Source organism: Danio rerio, chromosome 1, assembly GCF_049306965.1.
Source record: "Danio rerio strain Tuebingen ecotype United States chromosome 1, GRCz12tu, whole genome shotgun sequence".
In the NCBI taxonomy this organism is placed as follows: domain Eukaryota; kingdom Metazoa; phylum Chordata; class Actinopteri; order Cypriniformes; family Danionidae; genus Danio; species Danio rerio.
Genome location: NC_133176.1, coordinates 43,359,213 through 43,386,413, shown reverse-complemented (window position 1 = coordinate 43,386,413; position 27,201 = coordinate 43,359,213). Strand labels below are relative to the sequence as shown.

The following is a 27,201-nucleotide window of genomic DNA, read 5'->3' as shown; positions in this document are numbered from 1 at the left end:
ACCACAGCATCAGCTCAGAGTACAGCCTGGTCCAGAATTTTATACACCTTGACATAAATCCTTCACAGGCCTTGGATCGCATCAATGGCGCTGTATAATCTCTGGCGGCCTCGGGATGAATATCCCCAGGAGGAAACAGAGAATAAAGAAAGTAATTAGCGTAGCTGCTGTTCATAGTGTATTTAAACGAGATGCAAAAATGAACTGTTATAAGTGAAAATAGCAGTAAAATAAACAAACATAGAAACAAACAGGTAAAGTATATTAGAGTTTCTAACAAAATATCTGGTGCATTAAGACAGGTGGAGTGTGTCCTACAGGTGGTTGTCAAGCCCACTCACCTGCATGAAGCACACTCATGCATTATGCAATGCATTGTGTATACGCTTTGCTAAAAAGATGGGTCTTTAATTTTAATTTGGACATTATAAGGAAGGCTATTCTAGAGTTTGTGAGCCATAAATGAGAAGGCTCAACCTCCTTTAGTAGACTTTGCTATTTGGTACTACCAGAATCCCTGAGTTTTCAGATCTGTTAAACTGGGCGGACCCGGTACCGGGTTTGTGATGTCATCGATTACAGACATGTGCAGGAACCACCAAAATTAATTACAGCACCCTAGACCACACAGAACCTAAAAGGTACACTTTCAAATTTGAGTTAACTAAAAAAAATACAAAAAGTGCCTCTTTTTTAGGTGTTTATTATGACACAGACAACATATACAGATATTTTAAACATTTTCAATAGTGTTTTATGAAAATTCAAAGGGTTTTCTTTAAAATGATACCAAATTTTTGCATTTACACCTCTGCACGTGGATTTGGGAAGCTTTTAAATATGCGTTGGCAAAATCCAGGTGGAAATCCCAAAATAGCAGCAGAGTTTAACTGGTTAAAGAGCTGTTTGGATTGTAGTTAGACAGAAGGTTGGATAGATGAACAGGAGCTACATTATTTAAAGCATTTTAGGTAACAAACAATGTTTTATAATCAATATGGAACTTAACATGCAGCCAGTGTAAGGAGGATAAAATTGGGGTGATATGGTCATATATTCTAGACCTGCTAAGAACTCTGGCAGCTGCATTTTGTACTAGCTGAAGTTTATTATGAGAGGATGCTGGGCAACCAGCGAACAGAGCATTACAGCAATGACATTTCTAGAGGTTCAGAAGTTTTAAACTTATCAACCTTATCAACTTATTATCCTATGCAAAAATCTCTTTTTATGAATGATTGAAGTGGTGCCAATAAGTTTGAGGTTTAAAAAAAATTTAACCAACCGAAAGCATCATCTGTACTATTATAAACTTTCATACAAAACATAGTCTCAGATAAAATAGACCATCAGTAAAAATGGGCCCAATAGGGTTTGCTCTTTTCATATCTCATTATGTTTACAGACAGTCACAATAGCTGATGCTGCACTATTGCTTTGACACTGCTGCCAAGTAACTATTTTTCTGGATATTTAAGACCGGCAGTTCAGAGTGTTGTACAGATTGTAGAATAAATGAGTCTGACATAGTAAATCACTAAGTGAAGTTTATTTATAAACTAATTTCGAGAGGATCACGTGCTTATGATTGCTTGCGGCCCCGCATTATCCAATTCACGATTCACCAATCAGACGATTCCTAAGCCACTATAAATACCCTAGGTTCTATACCACAGTCATCTTTGTCTTAAAAAATCCCCCCTTCCACCCCTACTCCTCCTCCTATGAGAAGGGTAATCCTGCACAACTGGAGTAGCTGCACTCTCAGGACCGCATTTTTAGGACCACATCTTTAGGACCCTAGTTTTTTGTGACAGCGTCAACTGTCGGATTGGATCATGGATGCGCTAATGGACGACACGGATGACAAGGAAAGTGTAAGTACCGATTTTCTATTAAGTTTTATTTTAAACTGTTAAAGTATGTGTTTATTTTGTAATGCTGATGTTTTATACTCTGAGTTTATGCAGAAATGCCAGATTAGCCTGCATGATTTACCCCACTTTCAAGGGTCTGGGGACTGGGACAAAAATGTTACGTGACGACTTTTTTTTCCAGAAGAAGAATAAAATATGATAATAATAAATATGGATAATTTTACACAGCCAGAGTGAGAGCTGCTATAACTGTTAATAATTTTCTAGAGTTCATTTTCTAGTTTGATTAAATGCTACGACGATCGTAGTTCGTGACAATGGTTTAGTGAAACATGTTGATTTAATGGCTTGTTGACTTAACGGCTAATGTGCTTAGTGACACATGCATTAAACTAAGATGGTAAAAGCACGTTTGATGTGAGAGTTTCAGATTTATCTATATTTTGCTAAATTCGTGTAAAAAAACATTATTTAACGTTGTATTACATTAGCACATTAAAAATTGTGCTGACTGCCTGTTTGCCCCACAGTGTTATTAGCCTGATGTTTTGTCATCGTTTTACAGTGATGAATGAGATGTTTGACGGTTTTAAAAGTTAGGCTTATTCTGCAGGCCTTAACCATATAAAGTCTCATATCTTTAATGTATATTAGGTATGTTTTACCTGGCGAATAAGAAGTGATGGCCAATATGATTGGATTGCTTAGGCTCATTGTAGGAAGAAAAGAAAACAAACTACAGGAATATTTTCATTGAGGTTATCTCAATCTGTTGAGTAACACTTTATAACATCTGCATACTATAAATAATTTATTAAGCATTTAATAACTAGTTAATTTATTAATATTTTATTTGTTTAGCATTAACTCTACATTTAATAGACATTGATAAGCAGTTTATAAATACAGTTACAAATGCTAGCTGTGTTCTTGAGTTTATAGCATATCTATGATGAAGTGCAGCTTATCTGTGGTGTTCATTTTCCAGAGGAATGTCTGGCCAAATAAGTATTTAAACTGCATGCTGGGTGCTACTCATTTATGAACCCATGTAAAATGCATTGCTGTTCTGTAGTGGTATTTTACTCCATATTTAAATGATTTTATTTTTTTCATAGGCCATCGTACATGCTCTGGGTGTCTTGAGGAGCTTGTCTTTGGATGATGCTGAGCAGGGCTTTCTTTCTGGTAAAGATTATCATTACAGGTCAGAATATGGTTAATTTTTGCACAATGCTCAAAGAGCCTTTTTGTTACTGGTATATATGTTAACTCAACAGTGATTGTTCTCTATTTCAGTGAAGTAAAAGAATTTAACAGACAGATTGACAAACAACTGACGAAAGAAGAGAGACCATTCAATAGGTGGGTATTGCTTTTATATACTAAAAAATATGGAGTTGGCAGTAAGGTTTCCTGTTTGGTTCTCCCAACAGTGCATATATATATATATATATATATATATATATATATATATATATATATATATATATATATATATATATATATTTATATATATATATATATATATATATATATATATATATATATATATATATATATATATATATATATATATATATATTATAGCTAACACTGTAAAGCAAATGTTTGTTATTATACCACTTATATTAAATATTAATCAAAATTTAATTGCATAACAATTGATTAACCTTTTAAGTTCATATACATGATTTTACATATTCAAGAATATATATATTCCTTCATTTTCTTTTCGGCTTAGTCCCTTTATTTATCAGGGGTTGCCACAGCAGAATGAACCGCCAACTTATGCAGCATATGTTTTACACAGTGGATATCCTTCCAGCCGCAACCCAGTACTAGGAAACACCCATTTACACTCATACACTTGAACATGGGGAGAACATGCAAACTCCACACAGAAATGACCGCTGGCCCAGCCGGGGCTTGAACCAGCAACCTTCTTGCTGTGAGGCGACGGTGCTAACCACTGTGCTGCCCCATGTGCTCTATGCGGGTGAGTGGGATTGACAAACCACCTGGAGGACACACTCTTGCTGTCTTAATGCACCAGACATTTTGTTATAAATAATCATGTGCGTTTCATGTTTACTTACATAACTTCTATTTTATCTCATAGCAGTTCATTTTTGTCTTGATATTTAATATCTTTTGTTTAGATACACTATGAACAGCAGCTGCGCTAATTATTTTCCTTGTTCCCTATTTCCACCTGGGGATATTTATCCAGAGGCCTCTAGAGATCGTGACCTGTGTAGAGATGATGCCACCATAGAGGACTTCTAGATGTATCCATAATCCTGAAACAGACCGTATCATGAGCAGATGCAGTGGTGGTCATGGAGAAGTGGAGAGCATGAGACTGATTAATGAAAGACCCCAGTGACAGATGAGTGCCCGCATTGATTCTGTGGTCCAGCCCGAAAACCTGCTGGTGACCTACTTACACCTGCAGCTTCTCCACGATGGACGCCCAGTGTTCTTCAGCGTCCAGCGCCTAGACTGCAGCTCTGCACGTGAGGTGTGGCCAGAGGAGAAATGGTTGTGCCCAACTGAGCCTGGTTTCTCTCAAGGTTTATTCCTTCACTTTTATCAATTGGTAAAGTTTTGTTCCTCCACTGTCGCCATTGGCTTGCTTGGTTTAGGACTTGTGGAACTGTGCATCGATGGATTTGCTTTTCAGTGTTTGGACTTGAATAGTGACTGAACTGAATTTAATAAATGTTAAGCTGCTTTGACACAATCTACATTGTAAAAGTGCTTTAGAAATAAAGATGAAATTAATTGAAATTGAATTGAATAGTCAACACGTTTCCATTTTTCTCAGAAAACATATTTATAAAGGTGCTGTTGACGTGAAATTTTCACCAGATGTTGATAACAATTTGTAAAGTAATTAGATTTGTTTTCTATTCATATATTTTTTTCTTTGGTTTTCAGGTCAATAGCACCTTTAGAAATATGTTTTCTGAGACAATTGGAAACGTGTTGAATACTTATTTACCCCACTGTGTGTATGTATGTATATATATGTATATGTATAAATATATATGTATATGTATAAATATATATATATATATATATATATATATATATATATATATATATATATATATATATATATATATATATAAATATGTTTGTGTGTGTTTGTGTGTGTGTGTGTGTGTATGTATATATATATATATATATATATATATATATATGTATATATATGTATATATACATACATATATATATATATATATATATATATATATATATATATATATATATATATATGTATGTATATATACATACATATATATATATATATATATATATATATATATATATATATATATATACATATATATATATATACACACACACACACACACACACACACATATATATATATATATATATATATATATATATATATATATATATATATATATATATAAATATATATATATGTGTGTATATATATATATATATATATATATATATATATATATATATATATATATATATATATATATATATACTTGAACTCTCTTCTTCTCTCTCATTCACAGGAATAAAAAATTGAATGCAGCAACTGAATAAACAGTGGGGTCATTTTTGTGGTTGAATTCCATTAATACAAAAAGAGTGTGTGGATATTAATATAAATGTACATTCTTGAATCATTCTTGTGTATTGAATTTCTAAAACCTTTACAACCTGGTTTTAAATTAGTAACTGAAAATACTGATCCCATTTGATTTCAATCTATTTTCCTTAATACTGAGCTAATTAGTTCAATGTAATGGGGTTCATCAATATACAGTATTTTTCAAGGAATTTTAGACTTTTAAGGCGCTCAACTCTATTTATTCATTTATATTTTAGGTGTAAATTCATTTGTTTCATTTTAAAATTGTTACTTAAAGCAGGCGTTTTACACTTTAACCTCTGGAAAAAAGTGCCTGAAAGTTTCCGCTATTGACCTTATTCTGAAATGCGGAAGTGCGCCTGTTTTCGCAATTGTCTTAGAACTTCCGTTTCAGTCGCCTATGGGAGAAATGACAAGGAATAATAAACGGCAAAAAACGGTCAAACTACTTGCTCTACAAACAAATGTTTGCATGACTATACAGACCAAGTAGAATAATATAACAAGGAAATATCAGTTTGCAACATCAAACAGCGAAACGAGCAGTTTTTAATGTCTAAAAATGAATGGAAGTCTCATGCCAAAAAGATTCAAATGGCAGCGCCCGCTCATCCGCGGAGAATAAGGTCATTATAATCCAATTCGGTAGGTGGCGCAGTTACAAAACGAGTCCTAGAAATGCAGATTCACTATGTCATCCAATCCGGTAGGTGGCGCTTCCGCAAAAAACTAGGGTCCAAAAATACGGTCCTAAAAATGCGGTCCTGAGAGTGCAGCTACTCCAGTTGTGCAGGATCATACTATTGCCTCCTATGGGTGGCACTGTGGCCCAGTGGCTAGCACTGTTGCCTCACAGCAAGAACGTCTTTGGTTATAGTCATTGCCAAGCCAGCTGAGGTTTCTGTGCGGAGTTTACACGTTCTCCCCGTGCTCAAGTGGGTTTCCCCCAGGCCCTCCGGTTTCCTCTCACCGTCCATAAACATGCAACTTAAGTTAATTGACTAATCCAAATTGCCACCATAGACATGCACCTAGTAAGTAGTTATCTCCTAAGAGCCATCACTATCTGTTCATTAGCAACTACAGAAGTGGGGAGTTCTCGAGTTCTACCTGATACTCCCCTGAAACTCCCCTCTCGCCTTGCAACGGGAGGGAGCCCAGGGCTCGAGGATCTTATGAGCTCAGGGCTATCTTCAGGACAGCATGCCAAACAGGCTTTATAATCAATCATCAGCTAAGTGTGAACTCTTGAAACAATTATATATAAGCTTACAGTAGCAACTAAACAAACATTTTTGAATAATGTTATAACATACTCTTTCAAGAAAAAACTTTAATAAAAAACAATTGTTATGTGAAAATGAAAAATAGGCCAGTTAAGCTAAAATAAACCATAATCTTCAGCTAGAATTGGCTGCACTGTGAAATTAGAGAGGATTAGATACTTCCTTCAAAGACAAAACAGAACTTTTGCTAAAATTTGGAAGCCCTTTTTTTTCTTATGTTAAAGCTCTGTCTGGATCTAGACTGATCAACCCTCATACTAATACATAACCTTTTATTTGTAACCCTTTATTACCTTAAATTTTAACATTAGGATTATTGTATATGTGTAGGCATCTGTCCCTAATATAGTTATGTACTTAGTTTGTTTGTTCATTTATTTATTGATTTTCTTTCCCACTTGCAGTGTCTTTGATGCATCAAAGTGTGTAGCTATACAGTTTGTTTTTTGTATTTTATTTTTTCTACTTTTCCTTTCCATCTTTGTTCTTAATGGTTGTTGTTTATGTTTGTTAATTGTAAAAAAAGTTAAACAAATCATTTAAAAAAGAATGGACTACACACATACAGATACTTTAACACAGAATTTGAGGCTGAAAATAGGTTTAAAGGGATAGTTCACCCAATAATGAAAATTTACTCCACATTTACTCAACCTCAAGAGGTTTCAAGTTATTTTGTGATCGTTTCTTCAATCGAACACAGAAGAATATTTTCAAGAAAGCTGGAAACTGGTAGCAGGTTAATGTTGTTGTTGTTATGGAAGGCTAAAGATACAGACAGCAAAGTGATTTAATAAAAGATCTACCATACACAGTGTTCTTTATGTTAACAAGGATTTAAGACAAATATAATGCAATTAAAAGCAAATATTTACATTTATTTCAAACAATAATTCATTCTTTTATTTTCCTTCAACTTAGTCGCTTATTTTTTAGGGGTCACCCCAGCAAGTGCAACCTAGAACTAGAAAACATCATTATTCACATTCACACAAATGCACTATGGCCAATTTAGTTCATCTATTTCAACTATGTCTTTGGACATGTGGGGGAAACCGAAGCACCCAAAGGAAACCCACGTGAACATGGGGAGAACATGCAAACTCCTCACAGAAAAGAAAACTAAGGCAGGACTCAAACCAGCGACCATCTTGCTGTGTAGAGACTGTGCTAACCATTGAGCCACAATGCTGCCTTAATTCAAACATATATAATTAAACCTTGAACTTTAAAGAAACGACGCTGTAAAGTGCATTTCTATGATTAAGCTGATGGTTTGCTTCCCCTTTTGTATCTGTCTCTTTTCTGTATGTTGACGTTTTATAAAAGCCATAGATTTAGAACAGTTGCATGATCATTTTTTTAATTTTTTTAAGTGGATTCTAAAAAGAGTGAAGCAATTTTTAAAGATTATTCACAACAATAATGGCAAACAGCACACAAGTTTAGTTACTTGTACACCTCGATTATAGTTTCCTGTAGTTCATGCAATGATAATTATTGTTTTGGTTATTAGAACCTGTTCCAGGACCAATAACAAAACATGCTGCGATGGAAACATGCCTGCAAAATTAGGTCACATATCAAATCTAATCAAACAGTTTAGATGTCAGATAAGATAAAAGAATTGAACTTGACCTGAAAGAAGTTTGGGTTCATTCTTCAGAACCTGCTGGTATCGGAAACACTCAGACCATTACAAAACAAAGATCAAGTGTACAATTGAAGCTGGAATGTAGATTGAGCATATGGCTGAAATCCAACGTATCTTTTAACAGACAGTGTGTTCCTCATTTTAAACAAAACATGTTCCACTTCACATAGACAAAGGCCCTCTACAAAAAGATTTCCTTACAGACACAATTACTGGCACCACATTACTAGCATCCAAAAACATTATGACTGGTTTGTAATAATTTTGACATGTTTTTGGACGTCAATGTTAGATGTCAATTTGATGTCATTTTGACATGTTATAGGAATCAAGACTTAATAAGATTATAATAGATGATGCTTTCTATTTTGCTTATTGGCACCGCTTCAATCATTCTTGAATTGAACTTTTGCGTAAAACACCAAAAGTGTCACTAACTATAGAAACATTCCAGTGGCTTTGTGCATAAGGTGCCATGTCACAATTGTAAAACTTAATAACATCATAAATGATTCTCATGTACCATATTAAAATACTAATTTAAAAATTGAAACATTAACAAAAACATCAACACAATTCCTTTTGTGACGTTTATTAATAAACTAATTTCAAGAGAATCATGTGCTTATGATTGACCACAGCTGGTCCCACAAGATTCATCAATCAGACCATTCGTAACTCACAATAAATAAACAGAGTTTTATACCTCAGTTATCTTAGGCCGTACTCACACTAGGTACAGTTGCCTCGAACCGGGCAAAAGCACGCTTGTCCCCCCTCCCGTCTCCCCCGACGGCCCGCGCTCACACCACAAACGGGCTTCAGCGCACTTACGTCATCGCTGCTGCGCTGTTCAGTGAGAAGCGCTCTCTCACTCAGCAGCACAGTGGAGATTTCTCTAGTTATATCGTTTCAGTCGTTTGATATGCCGTCAAATATTTTGCCAAACAGTCCTTAGGGATGCGGGGACACGCAGTCAGATATTTCGCCGAACAGATCCGCCACTTTTGGCGCTCATAAACAATCATAAAGCTCTCGTGCTGCAGGAATGAGGAGGTCTGCTGAAGGCGCGCAGCTGTCGTGCAGTGAGGGGTTTGCGTCTTTAATAAACTACGGCAGTTTGCGTTCACTAAACAGTAAGAATTATTAATAAATCCATATGAAACAGTCCCTTAAAAGTCACGTCTCGCTTTCAGTTTCGGGCTTTGGCGCGTTTTGCACTCACACACAAGCATACCGCGCCAAAGCCCAAGTGAACCGCGCTCAGGCACACCTCTTCCAACCGGGCCAGGGCCGGCCAAGTGAACCCGATTCAGCGCACTCACACTTCTCAAACAATCCGGGAAACGGGCCTGGGCACGGTACGGATGGCATAGTGTGAGTAGGCCCTTAGCCTTAGCCTAGGTTAGCACTGTTGCCTAACAGAAAAAATGTCACTGGTTCAAGTCATTCCCAGGCCAGTTGTTGTTTTTGTGCGGAGTTTACATGTTCTCCCCGTGCTTAAACTGGGGTCCCCCGTGTTCCTCCCACCATACAAAGGCATGTGACATAAGTGAATTGATTGAACCAAAGTTGGCACCACAGATGAGCTCTTAGCCAGCAGTTTTTCTCCATAGCAATTCCTAATTCATCATTAGCCATAAACAGCAGGGGAGATCTTGAGAACTTCCTAAGCTCAAACTCTCCTCTCTCCCTGCAAACAGGAGGAAGCCCCAGGCTTGAGGATCTTATGAGCTCAGGGCTCGCTCCCACGACAGCATGTCAAATACGCTTCATAATAAATCATAGGCAAAGTGTGAACTCTTGAAGTTACAGTTATTGATCCTGGACAATATTTGTGCACAGGAATATCATAAGTTAGCCCTTAGTTTGTTTAAATGTATGGCAAACCCTAACAAAGTTGGAATACAACTTAAATACTGTTGGGTCCATAAATGTTTGGACATTGACACCATTCTAAAATTTTTGGTTCCAACACAATGAATTTAAAATAAAACAAATGAGATTTGCTTTAACTGCAGACTATCAGCTTTAATTTGAGGGTATTTACAAATCAGTTGAACAGTGTAGGAATTACCACAGCTTGTATATGTGCCTCCCACTTGTTAAGGGACCAAAAGAAATTGGACAGAATAATAATCATAACTCAAATGTTCACTTTTTAATACTTGGTTGTAAATCCGCTGCAGCCAATTACAGCCTGAAGTCTGGAACGCAAAGACATCACCAGATGCTGCGTTTCATTACTGGTGGTGCTCTCTGCCAGGCCTCTACTGCAACTGTCTTCAGATCCTGTTTGCTCTTGGGGAATTTTCCCTTCAGTTTTGTCTTTAGCAAGTGAAATGCATATTCAATCGGATTCAGCTCAGGTGATGGACTTGGCCATTGCATAACATTCCACATCATTCCTTTCAAAAACTCTTTGATTTCTTTTGCTGTATGCTTTGGGTTATCTGCACTGTGAAGCGCCGTCCAGTGAGTTCTGAAGTGTTTGGATTAAAATGAGTATATTAATATGGATTAATATGCTGCTTGTTTAAGCAATCACATCATCAATAATTACAAGAGAACCTATTCCATTGGCAGCCATACATGCCCATGCCATATCACTACTACCACCATGCTTCACTGCTTAGGATCATAAGCCCTTTCTTTCCTTCTCTCTTCTCACTGTAAAGGCTTTTTTTGAACTCTAATCTGACCTTACTGTTTTTGAGGTTCACCAATGATTTACTTCTTGTGGTGAACCCTCTGTATTTACTCTGGTAAAGTCTTCGCTTGATTGCTGACTTTGACACACATACACCTACCTCCTGGAGAGTGTTTTTAATCCAGCCAACTTTTGTGAAGGGTGTTTTCTTAATCAGGGAAAGAACTCTTCAGTTGTCCACCACAGTAGTTGTTGCTGTGGTTTTCCTGGTCTTTTGGTGTTGCCGTGATCACTGGTGCGTTCCTTCTTTTTAAGAATGTTCCAAACAGTTGTTTTGGCCATACCTAATGTGTTTGCTATCTCTCTGATGTTTTTTTTTCAGCCTATTGATGGCTTGACTGATAGTGACAGCTCTGGTTCTCATCTTAAAAGTTTACAGTTAACAGATTCCAAACAAATTCCAAATGCAAATAGCAAACTTGAAATTAACTCTGGACCTTTTATTTGCTCGTTGTAAATGTCATAATGACGGAATAACACACACCTGGCCATGGAAAAGCTTAGAAGCCAATTGTCCAATTACTAGTACTAGTAATGTGTACCTAACAAAGTGGCTGGTGAGTGTATATTTAAGAAGGTTTCTATGCAACATTTTATAAATGAAGCTTCAGAACATTAGAAGAGACTCTAAAACTGAAAATCAACCAGATAAGAGAGACATCCGAAATATGAACTGCTATAACTCCAGGAACAGGGTTGAAGCAAAAACTGCTTTAGGAAATATGCAAAGTAGTACCTTTTCCCCATTACCACACCCACCCACCCACACACATACCCATTAATATGCAAAATTGTGTTTTTCAAAAATGGTTTCGCCTTTAGGACTAGCACAGCAGTAAAAGATGACACACCGGCAATATTGGTGCAAGCAGACAAATAGTTGAACTTTTTTTTTTTTTTTTTAACTTTCACGACATCTAAACCTTAAATGATTAAGTTCCATCCTCTTTGGAAATCTTGTATAGTGTTTGGCGTTCACCTCTGCAGAGCTTGCGAGTAGTGGTCACTGTTGTTTTGTAGGAGTTTGAACTAGTCTTGCCCTTTTCCTCTGATATCTGGCATCAAGGCATGTCCATCCACCCAACGTTCCCTTTACTGCATATTCTTTTCGGCTTGTTCTGTGATAAAAGGCATAGTTTTTCAGAAAATTGTTGATGTGTGAGGAGGAATTCATCGGCATAAATGATCCCGAATGCTAAAGTGACCCCAAGAGGAGAAACACGGTTACTACAACCATGGCGGTTCACAACTTTATAATGGGAGTAAATGTCCTTTCGTGTAAGTTTGAGTTGCGTCCTAAAAATGTTTTAAAATAATTTTAAACTATTACCATAATCGCCAGGGTTGCTGTTTCATATTAAAATGACTTGAAACTGCTCTGTTTATCCATGTTGTTTGATATGTGACCCTGCAGTTCCTGCTTACTGTAACATTTTTCTTCGGGAACTGGGTTGTGAATTTGAAATGCTCCAGCATGTGTAGTCACAAAAAGATCTTGTTTTGCGTATGTTTGTGTGTTTTTCTGTAAGCAATAAAACAATTAGCTTTTAAGGTAGGTTTTACATCATTTTACATCCGTCATCTACTATCATAATGTGTCTTTGTTTTTAAAACAAACTGACTTTCTCTTTCGTCAATAGCTATACCGGTCAAAAGTTTGGGGTCAGTAGGGCTGTTTAATGTCTTAAGATAATCTTATCCTGCTCACCAAGAAGGCATTTATTTAATCTAAAATACAGTACAAATTGTAAAATTGTGAAATGTCATTGCACTATAAATATATTTTCAAAAGTAGTTGAATCATTTATTCCAGTGATTTTAAAGCTAAATTTTCAGCCTAAATACTATAGTCTTTAAAGTCACATGATGATTCACAAGATTACTCTAATATTATTATGATTACTATTAATATTACTATTAGTAATAATAGCATTACTGACTGAAGCAATAATTTTACTTGAAAAGACACGATAAGAAAGCAGTTATTTAAAAGTTTTACAAATACTTAACCTTTTTTTTTACATTTAATAAATGCCTCCTTCATGAAAAAAAAACTGAACCTAAACCTTTGACCGATAACAAACTAGGCTTTATAGCACTGCAGATTTTAGATTTATTTAAGCTGTTTTTGTTGAGAAGTGTTTTCATAAATTAAACATTTGTATTTAAAGTAACAACCTTTAGAGCCATGGGTAAACAGCTAAGGGGTGATGTCATTAGCACAATGCACTCAATGGACTCAACTCAATGGAGCTAGTGATGTCACTGTGAGGGGTAGGTTTAGGTGTTCGGATTAAAAACTGGATGCAGCCAAGATTGCACTGCATCAGGTCTTCATCCAGACCCCTCTCATATTTACTGTTAATCATGGCTTCACATGGATTATTGCCTTAATATAATGGTAACATACTATATACACACACGAAATATATTACAGACCAAAAATGTGTTGATATTCTGCTTTTTACAGTAAAATCATTCAAAAACATTCTAATAAAATTATCATATATTCTGCTATTAGGTGTTGTTAAACTGCAAATTGATAAAAACAAACCTAGAGGTGTAAAAAGTACCCAGATTATACAATAATTATACAGATTTATCTGTTTAAATTGTTGGAAAAAAATGAATGAGAACCCAATCCAGGAGACTTGAAACAAGCCAAATTCCTTTATTGAGACGTGCTGGTTGGTCTGCAGTTTCTTCAAGAAGTCCACAGGTCTGCAAGAGCCTATAGGAGTCTTATAAGTCTGCAAGTTTTTCACAAATCTGAAAGGTGGCTAGGTGGAGACATAGAAAAATGGGCATCACTAGTTTAGTTTAGGATCTTGTTTTAGTGTCCTGAGGTTTCACCTGCCCTGACCAGCTTGAAAGTATCACCCAAAGACAAAAGCACAGTCGCCAAGACCCTGCCCATAGCATTTGCATCACTTCGGCTTAGACCATGCTCAGGAAGCAAGAGGTTTCGATGTCACACCATAGCTAGCTTTGAATTAAATAAGCTAATTAACAACCAAATAATATAACTTTTCTGTTAGATAAAAATCATTGCTTATTTGAAACTAGATTATTTAAACTTAAATTCCCACAAAATAAAATTGTGGGTTAAAAATACAATCATAAGTCAGTCTAATTACTTTAATAGTAATGGAATAATCCTCAGAAATAAAACTATTAAGCTGTAAAAAAAAAAAAAAAGATATTTATAAAATAAAATTTATTTTTATTTGTTTATTTTTTCAATTTGATCACTTAAGTTTTATTTCTGATAACATATTTAATTGATCTTCACCATAATGACAGTAAATAATGTTTTACTGGATATTTTTCAAGACACTTCTATACAGCTTAAATGTCACTTTAAAGGCTAACCTAGGTTAATCAGGTTAACTAGGCAGGTTAGGATAATTAGGTAAGTTATTGTACAATGATGTTTTTTTTCTGCAGACCATCGAAAAATATATAGCTTATAACAGGCTAATAATTTTGACCTTAGAATGTTTTTTTGACAAAATAAAAATTGCTTTTATTGTAGCCTAAATAAAACAAATAAGACTTACTTCAATATTTAAAAAAAAGATAAAAAAATTCAAGGGGGGGCTAATAATTCTGACTTCAACCGTATAAATGGCATGCATATATATACACACACACACACACACACACACACACACACACACGCACACACTTGAGTTTAAGCCCTAAAACATAAAATGTTTCTGCATTACCTGTCAATTAGCATGCAAGAATACTTCTTAAATTAAAATAAACATGTGGTAATGACAAAACATGCTACAAAATTTGCATCAAATTTTTTTCAGCAATTTATGCATAACACTGCTATTACTGTACTTTAGACCGAGCTAACCGGCAAGATTACCTTAAAAGAAAAACATTCTCCATCACATTATTTTCTTATAATTGTGTTTATTGGTCTTGGGAAAAAAAGACATTATGTATGAACACACAGGAACATACAGAGGTAATTATTTAGAATGAAAATGGATAACAGACTGTGTAAGGCAGATTCGGACCTGCAACAACGGCTGTAAAATGAAAGTTCATTAACAAATAACAGATTTATGGAGTTATTGTTACGAAAACTGGAGATTGGGCTACACAGGAAACACTTGTAATATCCGACTCAGTTTTTGTGTTGTTTCACCATCTCTTCCAGCTTAGTCTGGTTGGACCCAGAGAAATCATCGAGCTACAACAGAAAAACAACAGATTCAATCATCCAAACAATAACAGGAATCGAATTAAACACTATATCATAAAAAGACATTTTGGACTTTGAAATAATGATATGTGACTATTAATAGTTCAACTCAAAGTATTATACAGGAAAAACAGCAGCACAAACCTTCTTCCCGTTCTTGTAGAAGTGGAATGTTGGCATACATTTGATCTCGCACGACTGCGCTACATCCTATAAAACACAGAACATCACCACTTCAATATCTCTTAAAGTCATAGTTCAGAAGATTTTCATAGTTCAAGGAAGATTTTCAGCAGAAAGCTTCATATTATTTTTTATTATGAGAATATACAATATGACAATAAATATGAAGCTTTTTTCTGTAAATGTTACCGTATTCTTTCAAAACGGAGTGTCTTTGTGAGTTCACATAGCCATAACTTGAAAGAGGGATGAGATTTCCAGGACATTAGAAGTTTTTTTGCCTGTTAAAAGGCCATAGGAAACTATTTGTTGCTGAGACTTGGATAATCAAAGCTCGTGGTTTGAAACCCTAAACACAATAAAAAATTCATCTTGTTCGATAATTTGCTCTGTGATTTTTAGAAAAGACAAAAAATTTTGTAGCAAATGTCCTGTAAGCTAGAACATTAGGCAAACTAGGCCCACATGGAATATGTACGCAGAAATCTGCAGTTTTTAGTCCATCATTGACTCTGTTTATTTACTTGTAAATTAATAATTCAGTTTTTAGATTAATTACAGTATTATTGATTAATATTAAAGTATTCATATGATTTATTCACAATACAGTTTGTAAAGTCATATGTTTTTAGTAGATATGTTATATGAGACTTGCTTTGTTTGCCAAATAAAGTGACTCTAATTAAATTAGCATTGTTAACATTAAATAAAAGTTAAAATGGTACTACTTTTTATTTCATATATTAAGTTTTAGTTATGAAACCCATAAAATCATTCTGCATATATCCGCAGATTAACAAAATTCTGTGCAGAAATAGCAAAAAATGTCTATGGAGCAGTGATGCATCAGATATTTTGCATTCATCACATTTTGGAGAGACGCTTGTGAAATATTTTTGAAAGCTTTGTTTTTGAGTAATGCAATCTTCATAGGTTTTTCAATTAGATAAGATGGTGTCTGGAGTTTATGGAACAATTATGAACACTTTGTCTATATTCCGTTAATAATCTCTGATCCTATTCTATAGTATTTTTGATCCTTCTATGGTTGTCAATGGCTGCTTTTACCCCAACATTCTTCATAAAATCTTGTTTTGTCTTCAACAGAAAAGCATGCATGATGGAATTTGACATTTACTCTACTGCCCTCTTGTGGTGTAAATGTGAGTTAAAGGCATTTTTTTTTTTCAGGACATGCTAAATGTTTTTGCCGATGCAACCATTTTTATTTCTTAACTAGTACATCCCTGCACGGTCTCCTATTGTATTACACAGGCAATGGCTGGTATGACTACACAAAAGTATTTGCCAAGGTTACAAAAGCCATCTAACAAAACGTAACTGTTAGGTAATGAGTGCTAATATTTCTTTTACCAAAAGGGATTTAGGCTTAAGCCATGGTTGCAGAAAATGAACAATAGATGCATGAAAGACAAAGCTCTTCCTCCTCTGCAGTGAGTGGAGGTCTGACCGGTTGCCAGATATTCAATTACTGTGAGACGGTCTTATTGAATTTGCTCTGGGTAAAGCAGTTTCAGTCTGAAAGGCTTCGTACCAGCCTGAATCTATGAACAAAATATATTTGGTGTCCTCCAACAGCACTGTAAGGTAACCTTTTGAATTTTAAAAACATAAGTTTATACCATATTAAAAGTACAGGATTACAAACACAAATTTGATGTAATCATATTTAATCAGTTGCTGACAGAAAATTAAATAAAGCAGGAGCAAATAACAGACAATGTATAATGAAGTATATTTAAAAATAAAAACACTACATGACTGTTAATTTTCATCTACTACACATTTAAGATCTACAAAACTAACCGAATGTATAGGGTTTATATTGGAATGTTGCTTTAGATTGGTTGTAAAAGTGTATATTTTTCTCTGGAAAGAGTACAAAAATAAAAATCCTTTAAATATCAGGAATCCTTATTGATCTTACTCTAATTGTTTTAGAACTTTCAATTTAGTTGCTTACGAGAGAAATGACTAGGAATGAAGCATCATTCACACTATGAGCGACTCGCAGCAGCAAAACAACAAGCGACCGTTTATTTCAACAGAATGAGCAACTTCTGGCGACCTCCGTTTACGCGAGCAACAGCGACCAGGTGAGCATGTCGAGCGACATGACAATGTTGAGAATCCTTTAACTATATGCAAATAAAGATCGACTTTGAGCGACAGCCAATAGGAGCACCAGTAGAGCTCATGTGATCCTCTCTCAGCTCGCTCAGAGGCCGGTTGTATTCTCCGTGCTGTAGACCTACACAGACTTGCGTTTGCAGCAGGTCACCACCCAGAGTGACAGGCAGCTACTGCTAGTGTGAATGAGGCATAATAAACAGCAGACTACTTGGTCTACAAACAAGTGTGTTCATGGCTATGCATAAAAAAGGAGAATAATATAGTAAAAAAAATATCAGTTTGCAACAAAGCAGCATAACGAAATGTGTTTTATGTCTAAAAATCAATGGATGTGAATCAGACCGGAAGTCTTGAGCCAAAGAAATTCCACCAGCTGAGCCCGCTTGTGTGTGAAGAATAAGGTAATTTAAAATGTCCAGAATTGTGCAGATTTAAAAAAATATATCTATTATTATTATATGGTATTCTGGTCAAAAATTTGATTTGGTATTTAATTTGATGTTAAAAATATATCTAAATTAAACTTAGGAAATATTTAAAAGCCTAGAATGTATTTTTGTGTTCAAAGGAATTCAATCATTGTGCTAGCAGATTTCTCATTGTGTCACTTAGAGAAAAAAAACAAGTGTCCAACAGTGCACTATATAGTGTATGAAATATTTTTGCAACTAAGAGAGGCATCTGTGCATTTAAATGGATAGTTCACCTATAAATTAAAATGTCATCATTAACTAGTGAACTTCTTTTGACCACAAATGAAGATATTTTGAAGAATTCTGGTATTCATTGACAAGAATAGTAAGGTGAAAACATGCTATGAAAGTCAATGGCCATTATATTCCAACATTATTTTAAAGAACTTTATGTTTTAAAGAAGAAGGAAACTTAAAACAGGTTTAAAACAAGTAAAGAAGGAGTGAATATTTACAGATATTCTACTTATTGGGTGAACTGTGCCTTTAAAAGTACTTTTTGTTTGTGGAATTTTTACGAGGATACACTGTTTTCACTTTTCTTGTTTTAAATGCCTCCGATAAATTTTTATAGTGGCACAAAAATTTTGAAACTAGTTGCATATGTGCTCTGTGGAAAATCTGTTAGCACTACAATAGAAATCTCACCTGTGCGTCGTCCACGTCTACTTTGAGGAAGACCACATTAGAATAGTCAGGATTTTCAGACAGACCCTAGATGTGAAACAATGCAACAAGGAAATTAATTAAGTGCTTTCAAGTGCCCCAATATATCTACTGATGAAAACACAAAAAGTGGTTACCTTGTAAAAAGGTGCGATGCTCTGACAAGGCCCACACCACGTGGCTGTGAAGTCCACCACTACCAGCTTATCACCTGCCCCAGCCAAAGCTTTGTCAAAGCCATCCTGATAAACACAAATGTTGAATTTGAGTTCAGTTACCAGTAACACAATGTGCTATTCTTTATAGACCCCATTATAGACCCCCTAAAGTAAAACGAAAATCTAAACCATATGATTTCATTAGCTCACATTGCTAGTTTTGTGGTAAACAATTCATCTGTGCATGTCATTAAGAAAAAAAAAGTGTTTGCCCTTCTAATCTTTAACTGACCTCTGAAAATGTACTTACTGTTTATTTAAGCAAATTGTCAGATTATGTCTTAAGTATTTGGCGTAGCTAACATACTTAACCATGGTTCAACTGTCTGTTTCCACAACAGACAGAAATGGTGAGGAGGAGATGTATGTTTGTTACAACTCTTCTAAAACCCATTTCCCAATCTATCAGAATGACTTTACTATGTCCAATCGGCTTGCAGAAGGAACTTTCATGAACAGCATATTTAAGGACTTTTAAGGACTAAGCATGGGACAATAACCATTTTCAAGGTATACTGTGGTTTAGAAAAGTCAAAGTTTTAAAACCGCTCATTTTTTGCTTTACAGTATTCTCGTTTTTGTTAGGACAAAAGTATCTTAAACTAAATGGATATCTAAAGATGTTTTAACATGTAAAGAAATCTGTGTTTTAGAAACTAATAAAGACGGCAGAAGTCAATAATTTGTTTGAATTATTTAGCCTGACATGTTAACTTCTTCAAAATACTTAATTTTCAAATAAAACATATCTGCTTCATATCCCATATAGCTTCCAGGTCCAAGCTCTATATCAAACTGTATAGGGAAACTAAACAAATGGTAATAAGCGTTTACAAAGATATACTTTCGAAAATCCCTATCTCAATATCCAATGGCCAGAAAGTGATCTTTTTTTTTATTTAGAAATTGTTAAATTATTGGTTTCTGTGATGTAGCAAGTCCAGAGACTGTGTGTGCATTATGATTTTATATAAAATTCACTTTAACGTGTGATAGGACTAAAAAGATATTTTCTCAAATTCAAGTTTGTTGAATTCAGTACTGATGATATTTAAATGTGGTTTCTGAAGTACTGGTAAAATGTGCATTATCTTGACAGTATTATTTCATAATATTTAGTAATATTTTTACTAAATATTATATTATGAATGTCTATGTTTTTTTTTGTTCTGCTTTTACAATAAATCCATAAACTATTTCATTTCAGATTTAATTTAAGCACTTTCAAGGGCCTATATTTGTTTTTAAGTACTTTCCAGGCCTTGAATCCATGTCGAAAATTCAGGCACTTTTAAGTACTTTCAAGAAGAGTGGGCACCCTGTATATACATAAAATGTATAGAAAAATAAATAAACTGCCATTTTTGCAATATCTTTTAAATATATGTGCATGTAAGACACTTTGTTTCATATCTGTGAAATAGCAAGCATGAATTTAAATGTTAAATGCGATTTTCATTTATTGCCAATCTAATTTTGCAAAGTAAGAGTGTAGACAATAAACAACAATGAATCTTTCTATTGTGGAATATGATGAAGAGAGATAAAAAATATATTGGTCAATCCACTTCACTCATATGCTGAACCAGATCAGTCAGTCAGATCTGTTGCTTTGTAATGAACAAGGCCTGATTGTTCGGTTTTGAAGCAATTTTATTAATTGATGGAAGCAGAGAATATGAATCTTGCATATTTGCATAATCTGCCACATTTATAAAAAAAATACATAATTATTTTTAAAACACTTTTATACAAAAACTAAGTTAAAGAATTATTTTTGGCGAATCTCGTGCTATTTTATACCTTTTTGTGCATGTTATGTATACACCGACGTATACCACATGTCCTCAAACTTTTTTTTTTACTTAGACACAACTTACCACATTGGTAAACCATCACAGACAGTGGCCTGTTAATGATTTATTTAGGCCGTTTATTAAGAACATGGGTTAAATAATTACATCAGGGCGGCTTACTAAATATAAAAAATAACTAGATATTGATATGCTTATGGTTATCATAAAGCCAGGTTAACATATTTCCTGTTTCACTGCGGCAAATGATCAAATGCGGCTGTGCAAAAAAAATTGAGAAGCGTCCAACCCACGTGACTCGATGGCGCGCTTGCTCTCAATCAGGCCGCGAATGGCCGAAATAAACAAAACTACACACAAGTGTGATTTCTTTAATATGAGAGTAAAAGATCATACATGAGCACACGTTTAAACGGTACATTTAAATCTCCTTTCTTGGTCACAACCAGGAAGTTATGTAACACAAAGCGGCATGGCAGCTGCCGCATACTGTTTCTCATGCGCTGGATCATCATTTCACAACGAAATATTGCAGTCAGAATAACATAAGAAGCGGTATAATGAGGTATTTCATTATTAATACATTTAGTTTTTAAGTGCTGGCTAGGAAGCGTTAGGAAAAATGTTATAAGCTGTTGTTAAAACTGGTTAGCAGATAGGCTAACTCTCGAATATTTCTCATCGCATTCTGAATTGAGCTATTATTAAAGTTCATGCCCCATTAATACGGTATGATTTATCACATAAAGCTGTTAAATTGTTTAGTAAACTTCTTTGAGATTGGCGTGATGACAGCGAGCAGGCTCTCTCCTAGAGTTACTCAGCAAAACGTGTCCTCCTCAGTCAAAGCGCGTGATATTGTTGGTTAATTTTCGACAATAAAGTTTCAGGTGAGAGTCTGTTGAATTAAAGCACGGCTCTTACCTGGTCTTCGATGACGACGATCATTTTACCGCTTTACTGCTGCCTGAAGCTCGGAGAACAACCCTTCCTCTACACGCTCACCCAGAAATGGACTTCCTCAAGAGTGAGTTTCACAGCATCGCTTCATTCAGAAAGCCCTGCCCTAAAAGCGCTCCGCTGGCGGACAACAGGCCACAAATGGCCCACTGTCGAGGATCCTGTCATGTGAGAGTAGGTTTTGTAATCCTTTGTAAAATGTTTTTAATCCTAATTTATTTTTAGTAGTTATTACATTTTCGCTAAATCCATTTTTTTTTGCATTTGAAAAGTTAAAGGCATAAGGTTAGTTCACCTAAAACTGACAATCCTGTCATCTTCACCCACCATTCACCTGTTTAAAAGTTAAATAAGAGATTCTTTATTCTGTTAAACACAAACGAAAATATTTTGAAGAAAGATCGGTATTGTTTTTCTTACAATGGAAGTCCTGGGTTACAGGTTTTCCACTGTCTTCAAAACATCTTTTGTGTTCATCAGAAAGAATGAAGTCAAGCAGGTTTATAAACATTGAATAAACTAAAATATGCTGTAATGTATGAGTGTATGGGTGTTTTCCAGTACTGTTTTGCAGCTGGGGGGCTTCCACTGTGTAAAACATCCAGGATAAGTTGACTCAGACTCAACTTTATTATCCCATTTAGTCAAACTAAAATTGCAGCAAGGTGCCATAACACAGGCAAAGTTCCATGTACACACTATATAAAATAATACCACACAACATACAATACATCATTATGTAGGTGCATCTCCCTCCCCCCTGGACTCATTTGACTTAATGGCCACCAATAATTTCTATTTGACCTGCAAATAGGAACTCTAAAATGACGTCATGATGGCAGCAGCTGAAATACAGAGTACAATGGGTAATCCGGGGTGCATAGGATACCCTGAGCTCTCTTTAAAACATAATCATAGTAAATCACCATTGGACCAGTTTGGTTAAAACCGATGATCTTGCCTGCCTCTTTTACCAGGCTGCTCCACCTGTTCTTACTGGTGATGTTGGTGGTTCAAGTTGGTGGTTCATTCAGCTGTGGCAACCCCTGGTGAACAAATCGACCAAGCCGAAGGAAAATTAATGAATGAAAGGTTTATGACCAGTCAATACGGTATATGCAGAAGGACTTTTAATTTTTCTGTAATCTGGGTCAAACGCTTTCAGTGAACTGTATGCACGTTACAAAATCCATGCATTTAAGGTGTTTTCTTTAAAAATCAACGATCTTCACTATCTGATTGACATGAAGAGGGCCTCAGAATATACATTAGCCCTATTATGCATTAAAAAGGTCATATTTTGGTTTTGGGTCTCCAACAACAGGCTGATTTGCATGCAAAAACACTTTCATTGTCTAGTAATATGCATTTATTGTTACCTAATTATCCCAACGACTCCAATATGTTTCATTCAGCGATTCATTTGTTCCCAAACCCCTCCTTTGTGCAATGCTATAAGAGAGAGATGCTCTCCACGGCTTATCAACAAATTTGAAGTAGTCCGAGTGCAGTGTATTTGTGAGCCCAATCCAGGAGTAAAGCAATGCAGTTTAACGCACATCCAGTATAAATCCAAACAGTGGCAAAAGCTGAACTATTTTGATACTTGACCGACACACGTGTGTAGGAACAGCTGACATAGGCCATAGCAATGACAAATGGCAATGGATCTCGAGCTCCAAATGCATTTAAATCCGTAAACAAAGCAGCACGCGGTGTGTTTTCTACCGGATTTTAGACGCAATATGAGAAAATAAAGAGTTAACCAGATACAGTACAAGCGGTTACAAATAACAAAAGACAATTAAATATATCATTTGCAAGCTAGAAATAACAAGGAGGCAACAATTTTAATCACACTTACACTTGTAATATGTGTCATACATCAATAGTCTTTTCTGATCCTTTCTTTAACAAACAGCCGATGAATCCCCCGTTGTAAGTGTGTAGATTGCTGAAGCACTTGCAGAAAAATGATGGGAACACAAGCACAAGGCTGGGGTTATAATGCTGAGGTATTTTTACAAAAATATCCTTCAACCACTGACTCTTCACAGTCTCATCTTTGGGTAAGGAAAGTATAAAATTTCCCTCACACTTTCCCTCGCGTCTTAACGACATGATTCAATTGGGATCTGCCATAGTGTTTTTCTTTCTACAGTTTTTGTGGGCGGGACCGGGAGTTTCAATTTTCCCAGGTCTGCATGCAACAAATGGGCGGGGCTTGAGTTCCGTATCGGCGTCACACCAACACAGCTAAAGACTCGTTACTGCGGTGATTCATTTGAACCACTATGAGTCGACTCTTTTAAAAATGAGTCAATAGTTTTAAACACGGCGCATTTTTAGATTTAAGTCTTAGCTGGATATTACTCTTCAATTACATATGTTACACACTACATGAAGATCATTTTCAAAAATACATAATAAGGGCTCTTTTTATTACATTTTCCATGCCATGTCTTTAAAATATGAAAATGTATTTTACACCAATATTTTCAATGGAGTTGCTACACTCGCCTGCCTGAAAACGGCTTTTTATCTATTTTTATGCTTGAACAACTAAATGAATGCTGAAATCTATTTAACTGATTATATTTTAATTACACTACAGCACTGATGCTGTAAAAGGAACAGTAAAAAATTGAAAAACATTAACCGTTCAACGGAAGTTTATCGATATGGGAAGAAACACTAGCTCTGCATTTAACCCATTAGAGCAGGGGTGTCAAACTCAATTCCTGGAGGGCCGAAGCCCTGCACAGTTTAGTTCCAACCCTGCTCCAACACACTTACCTGTAGGTTTCAAACAAGCCTGAAGGACTCAATTAGTTTGATCAGGTGTGTTTAATTAGGGTTGGAACTAAACTGTGCAGAGCTGCGGCCCTTTTGGAACTGAGTTTGACACCTGTGCATTAGTGAGTAGGCTACATTTTGATTTTGGGATGAACTGTCCCTTTAAATAAAAAGTCTAGATATATATTAGTGAGATCTATGCTAAAAGAATGTTTTTATTCCTAATCGTGTTCTAAAACAATTGCGCCATATGAAGTTAGTCAATGCTAATGCTAAGACTAATATCAAGCTAATTTTTAGTAGGATGCTAACAGAATAAATTTAGTCTTCTGAAAGCCTGAGCAAAATTAGGCAAAGTACACCCAAAAAATGAAAATGAACCATTTAATCATCCTCATGTAGTTCTAAAACTTTAAAGTTTTACTAAAAATCTGATATTTCGAAGAATGTTAGAAACTTGTGGCCATTGGCATCCATAAGAAAAAAAAAGACTCTATGAAATTCAGTGTCTACAGGTTTCCAACATTCTTCAACGTCTGTTTGGTGTTCATCGAAAGTAAAAAAATGAAACATGCTTACACCAAGTTTGGGGGCTATAATAAATTAATTTTCTGTTTGAATTTAGTTTCCGAACGTTGATACTTGTTTTTGTTTTAACCATTAACTGGCTTCATTTTGAAGATCAAAATACAGAGAAAATCTACTTTTTGAAGTGTGATATCAGTGGTTGCAGTAAAGGTTATTTTCATATTTTATAGTAAAGGTTTTCATATATTTTAAAGCTTTTGAAGAGTATAAAAATATAATTTAATAAGTAAATGATATAACTTTTATAGTAAACTAAATTAAAATTAATAGAGATTTGTTTTAAGTTGTATTTTCAAACTAACACCACATGCAATGAAAGACTTGACCAAAATAGTCCATAAAATGTCAAAACAAGTTAAGCAATGAAAAAAGATGCATTAATACACATATTTAATCACGTGTGTATTTTTGTCCAAGAAGAACGCTAATATGCACACACATCAGTAATTCGCATGTGTAGTCCAATTAGCTGCTTTTTTGGTGCTCTTTTGAATGGCTTTCATTTTCACCCAGCCTATTCTATGATGTCTCATTCCATCCCATTCAATCATTTTCTTTGAACACTGATGAAAATGCATGAGATCATGGCGATGAGTGTGTTGTAACGGTCTGGAATAATTAAGCCCTGCTCTTTGAAGTGTCTGAGTATACGATGTTGCCACAGATACTAAAACACAGCCTCCATCCGTCTCCTTTTTCTGCCTCCTTCATCCTGGCTATAGTTATTCATGTATTCCAGGTGTTTATGTATGCATCTTTTTGAGAGAAAGCCTTCTATGCAAAACTGCTTATGGGTTATATGAGAATGGATTTATACGGCTAAACATTTGACTGAAGCACGAACGTCATGCAAGTTTCGCTTTTATACGAAACACTAAAATTGTTCACAAGTTGATGCTAAATATGTATTACAATTGATTAAGCCATATGGATGGCTGGTGAAATTGCTTCAACAAACATCCATTTGCTTACAAATTAGGAATATGATACATTTTACAAACACCTGGATAAATGAAAACCCATGCTGGTGTATCGTCATAATTGCATGTCATAAAACACATAAGATATAAAGATGTTTTGTGGACTGCAGAAACATCAGGTGCTGAAAAAAGTCTGCCGTCTCTTGATGTTCAATTTAAAAGTCAACCCAGATTTCCAGAAAGACTATAATTAGCATGTTTAGTGTTGGTAACCTTGATGAGACTCTTGAATCGAATCAGTCTGCAGGTCTAGAGCGCTGATTGTAAAGTGGAGATGTTTTGTTTATTCATTTATTATTTGTTTTATTTGTCAGCTGTAGCCAAAGAAACAAGTGAAATGGAGAAAAAAGAACCAATAGATTTAAAACATGGAAGATTACCTGTGTATCAATCGCAAAACAAGCCAATTACTACCTAACTCACTGAATTAAGGCTATAAAAATAATAATACGTTTACCCAAAACCTAATTGTTCAGTTGTTATTGATATATTTACAATGTTAACGGTTTTTGTAAATTACACAGTATTTAACTGTAATATAAATTGTATTTTACTGTAAGAGAGTTATGCAGTATGTGAGGCCAGCAGTAGGCCCTCAACCTGCGGTCTGTGTGAGTCCTAACACCCCAGTATAGTGAAGGGGACTCTATACTGCTCGTGCCTTTGCATTTACTTAACATGCGCTTGATGATTCTTCCACGTCTGGTGTGAACACAGCATTAGGCAGTGCCGATATACAATCATATTGCACTGCTACTTGTGTGATATTGCTTATTTTTTACATATATGAAAAAGTTTTATATATACATAATGTCACTTTATAATATAATTTTTTTTCTCCTGTACCATTCTATGTCCAATAATATGTCATTTGCAGTGCATGTGAATGTGTAAACATCATGGTGCTTAAAACATGCTCTCTAACAAAGCTTTTGTTTATGGCTCGAGATTGTTTATCTTAAAAAGCAATTATCAGA

General features: G+C 35.1%; 2 protein-coding genes and 2 long non-coding RNA genes across 4 annotated transcripts in view; 2 read left to right on the top strand and 2 right to left on the bottom strand.

Annotated features, from left to right (window-relative positions):
* The window catches only part of vwa10.1 (von Willebrand factor A domain containing 10, tandem duplicate 1), a 31,107-nt gene extending 22,555 nt beyond the window's left edge, over positions 1-8,552 (bottom strand). The window contains exon 1 of the mRNA XM_073952944.1: positions 8,445-8,552. The gene's annotated coding sequence lies outside the window, so the exon portion shown is untranslated. The remainder of the gene's footprint in view (positions 1-8,444) is intronic.
* LOC141386133 (uncharacterized) lies at positions 575-8,552 on the top strand. Its single transcript, XR_012407380.1, has 3 exons — positions 575-1,662; positions 5,841-6,165; positions 6,306-8,552. It is a non-coding gene; the product is annotated as an uncharacterized lncRNA (long non-coding RNA).
* Positions 1,834-3,693, top strand: LOC137495282 (uncharacterized). Its single transcript, XR_012407376.1, has 4 exons — positions 1,834-1,877; positions 2,996-3,084; positions 3,177-3,242; positions 3,622-3,693. It is a non-coding gene; the product is annotated as an uncharacterized lncRNA (long non-coding RNA).
* Positions 8,553-15,080: 6,528 nt separating the features above from the next.
* txna (thioredoxin a) lies at positions 15,081-21,943 on the bottom strand. The gene is given in 5 exon segments (NM_200023.1): positions 15,081-15,380; positions 15,537-15,602; positions 18,851-18,916; positions 19,006-19,110; positions 21,825-21,943. Coding segments are annotated over 5 exon segments (327 nt in total). The 5' UTR covers positions 21,849-21,943; the 3' UTR covers positions 15,081-15,314.
* Positions 21,944-27,201: the final 5,258 nt, after the last annotated feature.